This window comes from Erinaceus europaeus, chromosome X (genome assembly GCF_950295315.1).
Source record: "Erinaceus europaeus chromosome X, mEriEur2.1, whole genome shotgun sequence".
In the NCBI taxonomy this organism is placed as follows: Eukaryota; Metazoa; Chordata; class Mammalia; order Eulipotyphla; family Erinaceidae; genus Erinaceus; species Erinaceus europaeus.
In genome coordinates, this window is record NC_080185.1 from 37,556,522 (window position 1) to 37,569,050 (window position 12,529).

The 12,529-nt window shown below is 38.0% G+C and overlaps 1 protein-coding gene across 3 annotated transcripts in view; it reads right to left on the reverse strand.

Moving 5' to 3' along the window:
* GRIA3 (glutamate ionotropic receptor AMPA type subunit 3) overlaps positions 1-12,529 on the reverse strand; it is a 460,874-nt gene that overhangs the window by 55,616 nt on the left and 392,729 nt on the right. For all 3 annotated transcript variants that reach the window (XM_007524278.2, XM_060182793.1, XM_007524279.2), the window contains exon 12: positions 10,088-10,286. In XM_007524278.2, coding sequence (XP_007524340.1) covers positions 10,088-10,286 — 199 coding nt within the window. The remainder of the gene's footprint in view (positions 1-10,087; positions 10,287-12,529) is intronic.

Genomic DNA, 12,529 nt, shown 5'->3' on the forward strand with positions numbered 1-12,529 from the left:
TCCAAGTCATCAGAGAAAAAAAAAAGTCTCATATTGTAAAGTCAAACATTCCTGAAAGTGTGGCTGTATGTCACTGTAGTTGGAATCACTTGAGGTGCTACTTTAAGAATGCAGAGGGATTCGGGTGGTAGTACAGCGGGTTAAGCGCAGGTGGCACTAAGCACAAGGACCAGTGTAAGGATCCCGGTTTGAGCCCCCGGCTCCCCACCTGCAGGGGAATTGCTTCACAAGCGGTGAAACTGGACTGCAGGTGTCTATCTTTCTCTCCCCTTCTTTGTCTTCCCCTCCTCTCTCCATTTCTCTCTGTCCTATCCAACAACAACGAGATCAACAACAACTACAACAATAAAACAACAAGGGCAACAAAAGGGAATAAATAAATATAAAAAAATAAATAAAAATAAAAATTTATTAAAAAAAGAATGCAGATTATTGTAATCGACACCTAAGATGTTGGGATCAACATCTCAAGGTGAGGGAGGCAAGAGAAACAATAAACTCTGTTTTAAAATAGTTCCCTGAATGATCTTATATGCTATCGGTATTAGAAAAGAGTGGTGGGGCCAGGCAGTGGCACACCTGGTTGAAGGCACACATTACAGTGTTCAAGGACCCGGGTTCAAGCTCCTGGTCCCTACTTGCAAGGGGAAAGCTTCATGAGTGGTGAAACAAGGCTGCAGGTGTCTCTCTGTTTCTTTCTATTTCTATTTACCTTCTCTCAATTTCTGTTTCTATTCAATAATAAATAAATAAAGATATTTTTAAAAAGAATAGAATAGAATATTTCATAAGGAACCAAACATACCCATCCAAAAAGATTTGTGTTTACCTATGTCCATAGCAGCACAATTTGTAGTAGCCAAAACCTGGAAGCAACCCAGGTGTCCAACAACAGAGGAGTGGCTGAGCAAGTAGTGGTCTCTATACATATTGGAATAGCACTCAGCTATTAAAAATAGTGATTTCACCTTTTTCAGCCCATCTTGGATGGAGCTTGAAGGAATCATGTGAGGTGAGATAAGTCAGAAACAGAAGGATGAATATGGGATGAGCTCACTCATAGGAAGGAGTTGAAAAGCAAAATCAGAAAATACTAAGCAGAATTTGGATTGGAGTTGGTGTATTGCACCAAAGTAAAAGACTCTGGGGTGGACGGTGGTGGGGGAAAGTTAGGGTCCTGGAACATGATGGCAGAGGAGGACCTAGGTGGGGTCGTATGTTATGCATATTCAAACTATTGTATTTACTGTCGAATGTACAAAATTAATCCCCTAATAAATAATAAAAAAGCAAGTACACTATGCAAGTGAGCTATCTTTCTGGTCCTAGTCAATCTTTCTGTGAGAAGATGGGGTCTCACACATGTGCAGTTTCACCACTCTAGCTAAAATTGTCACTTGATAGAGAAATACACAAACACATAGTGAGAGAGAGTGAGTGAGAGATTCAGAGAGAGAGATACCACAGCAGTGGAGGTTCCTCCAGTACCATAATATCTCCTATGTAGTGCTGGAGCTTGAACCTGGGTGGTGCCTATGATAAGGCATGTGCTCTATCTCCCCAGTGGGCTATCTCTCAATCTCTATAAAAAAAGAAAAGAAGAGAAAAGAAAAATGTGGCCTAGTGAAGTTATTCAGCAGACTACTGAGTCTCCCATGCAACATTCCTGACAAGTGACCATTAGTATATTCTTGAATCTCCTCAAAAAGAAACAGCTCACAATCGATAGAGACAGCCCATTATATTTTTGCATAACTCTATTAGTGTTTTTTTTTTGCAATGTGCTAAAATCTCTGTTTCTGTAATATCCACTCTTTGATTTTTGTTCTGTCCCTTAGAGCCCCCTAGGCCAAGTATACTTCATCTTTAAAATCTCTGTCCTTGAAATACTTGAAGACAATCTTAATGTATTTTACTGCTGTATATTTTCTCCAGGCTAAACAGCCTGAATTCTTGTGATATGAGAGACAAATTTGTAAAAAAGAAAAGAAAAAAAAGTATCCCAGTCCCGTTAGGCCGTATCTTTGGGAATTTCATATTCAAGTGTTTTAAGACAAGATCAACAATTGACTATGAGAAGCTACAGTTGTCCTCTTGTTTTGAGTCTCAAAATCTGAAGATGTCTTTCAAGCAACTTTCCCTTACTTTAAACAATGCTACCTGAATCTGATCTGAATTTCACAAATTTATTCAAGTCTACTTGAATTGATTTATATTTCTCTTCAGCTACTAACCATTCTGCTTATTTATACAATTGGTTGAAACAAAAATTGAACAAAAGTGTTAGGATAGGGCTGATGGTGCATTTGTTCCCTGCTTCTTTCATATAAAATCAATCCGAATTATTTTCAAATCATAATTACCCTAACTGTGCTTTTGGGTGAGAAACAGGAGAGAGACAGAGAGAGAGAGAGAGAGAGAGAGAGAGAGAGAGAGAGAATACTACGTACAGGAAAGGGGTTGTTTCCCACCCACCTTCTCACCTGCAAAATGGGGAGGAATGATGGACTCCACTAGGTTTGAGGATTCTAGAGCAGAAGTGATAAAGCCTTATTTGCTAGAGCATAATGTAAAATGATGATTCTAGGAGAATAGTCCACACGGGTAGCCTGGTGCTTGTGGGATAGACTAGTAGTGGTTATATGAGGTCTCTAGGAGAAAAGAGCTAAGAGAAATCTGAGTGTGTCCCCAGACTGATAAAAGGAGAGAAGCAGACATTTGCAACACTACATTGCAGAGAGATAGAGATAAAGATAGATAGAGATAAAGATAAATACAGATGATAGATAAAGAGATAGATAGAGAAGGAATGAGCCAACAAGTGAAAGGTTATGCCTACAGAGGTCCTGTGTAGAGATGTTTGCAGCAAATTTCATGGGAGATAGTTCCTTTGGATAGTTAATGACATAGGTGTGCATTGTAACAAATGTCATGGGAGATAGTCATTTGGATAGTTCATGATACTGGTGTGCAGAAGGACTATGTGTTACTTAGATAAGATAGTACTACTCTGTGGATATTTGAAATTGACCATGATGCTCTGGGGTTAGATGGCTGCTCTGGATATCTTCAAATCTCTGGAACTTGGATGCCATCCCAGAGTGGATGAAGTGAAAGATCCTGAAATGACTGGGAAATCACTGACTTTGCCTTTTCTGCCATGTTTTTGCAAAATGTAGACTAGTAGTACCTGTGAAAATATACTACTGCCATAAGCTATCTTCTAAGAAGATGGTGAAAAGACACAATAAAGGTGTGAATCACTAGGGGCTTCTGGATTTTTAAATTATTTTGAATTGAGCGTAGGAGATAACTTAGCCAGTTAGAATACCAAATTGTACGGCAGAGACCTAAGAAGAACTAGGTGTAGTCTTTGGCACCAGCACAAGTCAGAGATGAGAAGTGTTTTTATTTGTCTTTTCCCCCTTGTTACTACAGTTTTCAGGGGTCATATGTAAGATGTAGACACTGTAAATTTCCTTAGTGATCACTGAAAAGAAATGTTGGTCTGAAATTTGAGAGCAGTCCTTGGCTCTTTGCTTTTGCTCTTGAATGCTTTCCAGTCTATCGGAAAATTCTGTGACTCCACTTCCAAAACATTTTAAATCTGACCACTAATATGGGATTCTATTATTCAGCCACACTGATTTCCCTATATGCCATACTAAGGTTGCTCTTGTCTCTGGATGTTTGTACTTATCCTTCCTTCTTGGAATACCCTTTTATCAGATTTTCACATGGAGTTCTCCTGTTATCATTTAGTTCTCTAAAGAAACATCACTTCCTTCAAAGGTTTACTCTGAACTCACTCTTTCCTAAACTTCCTGTTAAAAGTTTTTACCAACCTTAAGTCATTCTAGTCCTTCACTATCATAATAATCCTACAGTGCTTATTGACACCAAAGTGTCCCTCCATGCCCTTCTTCCCATCATCATTATTTCTGAGGCTCAGTGCTTGCATGATTAATCCACCATCCCCAGTGGTCATTTTCTTTTTTATTTCTTCTTCTTTTTTGGATAGATATAGAGAAAAATTGATTGTGGAGAGGGAGGACAGAGATGCAGAGATAAAAAGAGACACCTGCAGCACTGCTTTACTGCTTGCACGTGAGATTTTTCTCCAGTATGCTGGAACTGGGAGCTTGAACCTGGGTAACTTGTGCACTCAACCACGTACACCACCTGGCCCCCATCTAAGTTATTTCACTATAACTCTTTCTTCACATATTTATTGTTTCTTTCCTTTATTGGAAGGTAGACTTCTTGAAAGTAGGGGTTTGTTATGTTTCTCCTACTGTATCTATGATATTAAACTTGGTATGGCAGACAGTCAATAATCATCTAATCACAGGTTAAAGATCTAGAAGATGGTGAAGAGTGAATCTGACCACAGGAATACCACCTAGCAGCCTTTTTGAAAAGAGAAAAATGTCAGGTCAAGATTTTGCTATATTAAATTTGTACTCCCTTCAAAATGGAATGCAATAAAAACTTCCAGTTAATTAAATATTGTAAGTAGTTGAGTTTCAATAAATTTAAATTTCACCTGATCTTTGTGGTTGGGATTTTAGACTTCAGCATAGTGGTGAAAGGGATTGTAAATGTCAATACCATGGCAGTATTGCCAGGTGAGTTCAGGAAAGTCTAATTGAGCATAAGTACTCAACTGCTCTAACTAGAAGGTTATTAGGTGATTTGATTTTTTTCAGATTGGTGGTGGTGGTGGGTAGGATGTATTGGGGGGATTCCTAAAATGAGGTCTTCTAAAAAAGCTAGAGTTCTCACAAAGATTTGTGAATTCTTCATGATGATAATTACCTTGGGGTTATCTGAGAGAGTTGGCAGACTCAAAAAGAAAGGCGACTTCACTCTCTTAGGCTTTCTGTGCTGTGCAATACTCTCATAAGCAAGTAGGTTACTCCAGAGGACTAATACAGGTAGGATAACGAAATTCATATGGCTGGTTACTTAGGGAAGATGGCCTCCAGGCCACCTTAGAAGCACATGAAGTGTCTAGGTGGTCTTCAAGAGCAGCTCTAAAGTGTGTGTGTTGCAGCTGTTGAACCTGCGGGCCACAAAGGAATGATTAAAGATGGACTCACTAAGAGAGTAGGTCAGTAGTAATATTTTTATAATAGGGATAGTAATAGTATTAGGAGGATGGGGGGGAGGAAGGATATAAGCTTTCTTTCCTCCTCAAGTCAGAAAAAAAAAGACACTCTTTGATTTTTGAAAATTACCTTTCATGCTTGTAACTACAGAATTTTATCTGGATAGTCCTGTGCTTTAAATGCTTGATTATTAGAAGTTTTCCCTAATGTCACTTGGGATTTATAGAACCTGTTGTACTTATACAGAGATTTTTTGCGCTATTACCCTTTAACTAAGTCCATAGTAGATTAGGGAATATGCCTCTCGACAGATAAAGAAACTGAATCCAAAGAAAAATTTACCCAAAGAAAAACAAGAAAGTCAGTGGATATAAAGCAAGAAATAATTTTCATCTTCTTTCTTGTTTTTCCACTTTTATCAACACCATAACACAAACCTTGGCCTATGAGAAGCTATAACAAGCTACCTTTTTTAATTGACCCATCAAGGGGAATACAAACAGAGACTAACTAGGAGATAATACTGATGTCTTAATATGTGCTGCACTAAAGTCTTGATAAAAACATAACATCCCGTGCTTCCGAGAATACACACATCAGAAAGGCAAAGAGGTGGCATGGAAAGGACTCAGTCTGGGCCCAGAATATCTTCATACTGATTTTAGTTCTTCTCCATTGTGATGAGTGATGTTTAGCAAGTCACAATGTCGTCTTGCCTCAGTTATATCCTCTATGATATAGGTGTACTTCTTTTCTGGTTGTATGGTGGGATTATTGCTTGAATTGAATAAGGTAATGTGTAAGAAAAAAATGTGTTGAAAATGGCCAGGCAGTGGACTGTGAGTTCTCAGAGGGTTGAGTTCATTTCTGCTATGTTAATTACCTAGCTGGCCTTCCAGCTGTGTTTATGGTGACTCATTAACTCTACTATTATTCAATATGAAGAATAATCATACATTGGCATATGCTGTGAAGCAGATCCACAGAAATAAACATTGTTAGTTGCCCTTGAGGGATGATCATCTAGTTCTCTGATATGCTTGTGTTTGATTTATTTTTCTATTTTTATTTGTGATTAATAGTAGGTTACAAAATTTTAAGATTACAGTGTATAGTTCTACACCATACCCTTTCTATATTTTAAATCAATTTATCCTCCACAAATAACTCCCTGGCTTGGAAAAAAAGCTTTCTAGGTATTTTCATGTGATTTAGTAAAAGATATATATATATATATTCCTTATTAATCCTAGATTAACCTGAAACTGGACACATCGAATGTTCTCCAACAAAGGATTATTCAAAGAGTGATGAGTAAATAATGGAATTTAGGGCATTATTATTAGCCTTGTTTGTAGTAACATTTTCTCCTTTCTTTTAGAGATAGATTAGGAGTGCTGTCAGTTGTGTGCATGGTTGTCAGCTACTACTTACTCCCTGGGAGAGTCCTTTCCACTGGGATTAAGTCTTGCCTGCAAGGAAGATTTGTGGAACCACAAACACCTGTCTGATGAGGGATGGGAAATCTTAACAGCTGTACAAATTTCCCTTTTCCAGAGGTCAATCTGGGTAGGTCTCAACATCCTCATCTTGTGTCCGTCTTTCCACCTCTAGTGCTGGCCTAAAATATAAGTAGGGAGCTATACATATGACACAGAAAATCAGGACTGTTGCCACAAGGGCATGATTCCTCAAGTTAGGTTTAATACATTTCACTCTCAACCAAACCAACTTCGGAATTGACTTTAATGAAGATATGGCCCAGTATCTGGGAAAGATACTACCATTATGACTGTCTTCCAATGTTTTGGGGGAGTCTGGTGGTAAAAATAATTTTGGAATTGCTTTTTCTTCTAGTGTTACTTTTTAACATGAATCTACATCAGGTTAAACTTGTAAAACCTAGAGGAGAAGGATAGTTTCAATGCAGTCTTCCAAATAATAGTGGCATTTCTTTGGGTTGTGACAATAAAGCTGCTGGTTTGTGTTTTAGCCTGGGTACCTCCACCTTAGCTTGGGACATTAGTTTTGGTGCTGCTGTCTAAGAAAATCAGTTTTCAAGTCAAGTGAATTTATGGTAATGTTTCATATGTCTCTTCCAGCCATATGCAGTTTGCTCAGTTCCTCCACGCTTTTACAGATGGAACAGGTCCCTCTGTGTTAGTGACTTTATGTGATTTTAAGATAACAGCTAAAGAGAGACTGGAAAATGAAACCAACAAAGGAATCATTTTAAAATACTGTCATTTTAATGGCATCTTTACCCAGGATGAGTAAAAATGTCTGCAGGGCAATTAGGAAGGATTTTATTTTATTTTTCACCCTCTTAGTGGAAGCACTGGAGGGCTAGCCCCAGGCAGTTTTATGATATTACTATTTGGTCTCTGTGGTTTTAATATTGAGTGAGAATGGCAATACATGAATTTATGTTCTGTTTGTAAATGTTGTATGTGATTATATTTCATCCTCTGAAGTTCAGAAGGCATGCCATCAGATGGTCCCAATGTTATCATGCACGGAGGAGTTACTGCTCTAAAATCATGTTGAATTCATTGAGGGTTGAAGAGCAAATGAGATGCTGTGTATTCAAGTCCTTGCATGAGAGGTGATGTGTTCTTGCTGCATTCCTTTTCTGATATGTGGGGTTCAAGAAGGATAAAATGTAGGCCTAAGTGTAGAAAAAGTCCCAGGTGATCAATTGGCTGGGCTCTTTTGTATTGTATGAATACCAAGCAAAGGGTATGCTTGGTATATTTACATAACATTTCAATGCAACCATGCTAAATGAGCTGACTTTTCTGTATTCCTCAATCCCTTTCATATATCATCCACCTTTGTGGGCTGCCTCCAAGAACTCCCCCACAGAGTTCTAATGCAATCAGTTGGGGAAAAAGAAAAAGTGGCAGGCAGAAATTAGAAAATGATTTGTACTTCCTTATATCTAGAAATAGCCAGCTCCTTCTCTAATCAGATTTTCAAAACAGCTCCATTTCCATACGAATTACTCATTGGCTATAAAGGTCACAAGGAATTGGTGAGCATTAGAATTGTAAACCAATTAGAATGTGGCAATATCTTTGTTCAGAATTGAACGTTGATTCAAATTGGCTCTAGTAATATGATGTTCTTTAATGAAGCCATCATTAAGTGGATTAGTAGATGCTTTCCTCGGTTATGAGAAAGATGCAAAATGACTGGGGGATGAGGTCTGGGTTTGGGGACAATAACCATTTGGTCACACATTTAAGTTTTTGTGCTGATCAGCCTTCCCAGAGACTCTCTTTTGCCTGCAATGTGGATAAATAACATTTGAAGGCTTAATGGGAATCAGTACCATCTCTATTGATTACCATTTAAAGCACTCCTTCTAATTTCTAATCCTTGTGGAAGAAATGCTTCCAGTGGAATAAATATTTCATGCTAGAGGGTCCAAGCCTGGTATTTTGATAGCCGATACAATCAGTGACTTCATATAGTAATTTAATGCTTATTGGGATTGTGAACAAAACCACTGAAGGTTGGTACCAGACCAGATTTCCAGGTAGCTGTTTATGTGTCTAAAAGTCAATAGATGGAAATTCTTGCACTATGTGTGAGTGATTTAATGTGGAGAGGAGATTATTCAGAAGCAAGCTTCTGGGATTACCACAGCAGTGAAAGTCTATACCCTGTTAGTTCTAGGAGGTTTTCGTATCATTTTGACACTTTCTATATCAGGTTCCTCTCCCTGGCTGGGGACTATGATCTGTTGCATAAGTAGTGGTACAGGTGACATAGGGATATCTTGAGCCTATATGAATTCGAAAGTATCCCAGAACTCTTTCTATTTTAGAGAATAAAAGCAATTTTAGCTAATTTCTATAATTTCAAGAAACACACTCTTCTTGATTTCTCATAAAAATCGCTAAACAAATGTAATGATGATACATGTAGAAACAGCTTTCTTACTATTTCCCAAGACAAACTGGCTCAGAATCAACATTTGTTTACTGGAGGTCTTTGAGCAAAAGCTGTTATATAATAGCTTGATTATTGATTGGAGAGAATTACTAAACCTTTCCTCTCTAACCACTGAAGAAGTGACTTCTGAGTAATTACCCTGGCCACTTATTGTGGTAAAAGAAGTAATATGTAGATTAAGTACATTTTCTTATTAAAGACACTATTTTTGCCAGCTTGGGCAACCCAAGGAATACTGAAAGTGCTTAAGTACTCCATTGCTAGCATTTCTTATTTCAAGTTCAGTTGCTGCAGAGCAATGATATTGATAATTTTTGTAAAAGTGGTTTGTCTATCATATTACCCTTTCATAATTTTCTGCTTCCCTCTCCTTTCATCTTTCTTCTTGACAGTGTTTATGTAGCTATACTAACTTTTGCTCATGAACAATTTGCTGTTTCCCCACTAAGATTTGGCTTACAGGAGATGGAAGGGGGAAGGAAGGAAGTCTATGCAAGAAATTAAAGCAATTATCAGTCTCTCTGAAAATTGAATTATCAGCGTGTACATGAATACTTGAAACAACTTTAATATATTTCAATAAGAAACCAAAGTTTAAAATAGAATATGTAATTTTCATCACTCATCATAATCTTAGAGTCAATTACCTAACTTCTGTGAACTGCTGAGACATAAAATCACTCCATTTATAAAAGCTAGAAAAAAAATGTTATTCACCGTAATCTAAGTAAAGGCTGGCAGAAATTAAATGACTTGTCCAAAGACAAACAATCACTCTGTGGTAGGGTTGGGATGTAAATCTAGGAGTTCAAATTTAGTGTTCTCAACATGGCACTTGTTATGTTTCTCACAAGTCCTAGTTCTAAAGGACAATGTATTAGGTCACCAATCAAATAGTGCTATATTAAGATGCTCTGCACATTCTTTCCCACCCCTCCTTTAACGGCACTGTGAATGTACCTTTATAAGATGAGAAAATAAAACCCAGCAGGTCCAATCAACTGCAAAGCACTTACTCTGAAAAATTCTTTTGTTGAGCCAGAGTCCAGGGTCCCATATGCAATTTCAGTCTGCTTAGCTAAGTCTTCAGCACTCTCTATGGGAGAAACCATCCTCTCCACAGTCAGGAAAGCAGCAAGATTGGCAGTATAGGAAGAAATTATAATCAGGGTGAAGAACCACCAAACCCCTCCAACGATGCGCCCGGAGAGTGATCTATGGAATAAAACAAAGACCAGTGCAGAACCAGAGGAGTCAGACTTCAGTTTAAGAAAGTCTTATCTTTATTTCTAGAGAGAGCAGTGGCCTCAGTATAACTGATGAAGGTGGTAAATAAATGATGGCAAGGAACTGAAATATCAAGTGAGTAACACATTAACAGCAAAATCCTTGTTATGATGGCATGTGAAGCTGGTGCATGAATAATGCTCCTCAGTCCTTGTGGGTTTCAAAGAAGTTTTTTTTTTTAACCACAGGAAGAATAGTTCTTTATTTTTACTTGTTCCTGCTTACATACAATAACTGTTATTATTTGATTCTTTTCTGGTGAGCTTTGCTGGGCACATCTGTGGAGAAGTGTTTTATTTTCTTTAAGGCCAGTGATTCTCAGTCTTGTCTGCCTATTAGAATCACCAGAAATTTTTGAAAACATTGTTGTCAGATCTACTTAAAATCAATAAAATTGGAACACAGAGGTGGGATATATATATATATATTTTCCCCAAATGATTACAATGTACAGCCCAGACTGAGAACCAATAAGGTAGAGTGGTATCATGGGATAAATATCGAGTGAAAAACCTTTGCACATTTAAAGAGAAATGGGTAGCTGCTGGGAAATGAGTGCTGTTTACTACAATACATCAAAGACTGCTGTTTTATAAAACTGACTCCCCATGAGGCAAAGGAGCCACATAATAACGTTTGTTATCCTCTCCACATAGATAGCCATTAGGGTTCAGGAGCCTAGCCACAAGTGTAGGGACTCTATCCTTTTACAGTCTATGACTTAACTACATGGGACAGGCTTCCAGTGAAGTAGGCAACTATCTGTATAACAGGATTTGAGAGACACTAAACACTGTCTTTCACTTTCTCCTCAATAATAACCCAAACAAACAAAACTGTCCTCACTGGTCCACCACAGACATTCTTCCTATTGGAGTGATCCTCTGTTTTCTTTTTTAAATATTTTATTTATTTTATTTTTGAGATTCAGAGAGAGAGAGAGAGAGATACAGAGAGAAAACACTATAGCACTGCTCAGCTCTGGCATATGGTGGTGGTGCAGGGGATTGAACCTGGGATTTAGGAGTCTCAGGTATCTCATCCACCCGATCCTCTGTCTTCTATACAGGAGGTTTTACCATAATGTAACACTTTGCTTCATCAGCACCCATGGTCACATTTTGCTGGATTAGTCTATTCCATTAGTGGAGAATAGGGATGAGGAGATTTTAATAAAGGGCCAAGTTTGGTCTTTAATGCAACTACACAGACATGACTTGGGGTAGTTGTTAAAATGCAGATTCAGAATATCTGAGTACTCAGGAATCTGTGCTTCTCAAATATCATAGGTGATCACAGTGGTCTTGGGACTACACTAAGAAGCATTGTTCTGCAATCCTTAATTGTTAAGCGATCTTTAACTCTGCTTGCATGTCATTATCATCTGGAGAGCTTGAGACAAGACAAAATGACAAAAAAAAAAGAGAAAATATGTATAGGCTTCACCACACTTTGGCATTTCAGCCTAATAACGGTATTTTATAAAGCTAAGATGGGCAGTCATGGTCCTACATCATGAGTGCTATTCAGGGAGAGGATCTGTGGGAAGATAGGGGGCAGTGTGAGGACACTGTGTGACAGTGATGGGTAATTGCTTGTACTGAGGAAACTTCCATCTCTTTCACAATGCTGCTGAAGGCTGGCTCTGTCTGCAGAAATGAAAATCTGCTTCCTAGGTTTAAGAAAACATTGCCACATTATCCCTAGGATAGTTCTGCTCTGTGGCAGAGCTTCATCCTGGTTAGGCTGTGTTCTCCCATGCCCAGAAAAACCCACAGGAAAATAACCCACTCTGTCAAGATTAGGCGTAGGAGCCTGGCATGACTCCAGGCTCTGTGGGAAGAGGGCAGTTCTCGGCTGAATGCTGGCAAATCAAGTTATTCTCTGTCTGTACTTGCATTTTAGCACTTTGAAGCAAATTTAAATCCTTATGTCCTAAGATAACCTTTCATTACCCTCTGGACAATTCAGTTATTTCGGTTTACAATCTGATCAAACAATTTTGTTCAACATTTCAATAGTGCTCTTTACTGATTAATTATATACAATAATTGATTTAAACATCTTATAGTTCCTTTAGTTCCTGGATGCTTATTTATGAACATCATTTTTAAAAATTTTTTTCTGAGATGAAATTTGTGTTACAACAGGTTTTTCTAAGAAAGGGTTAA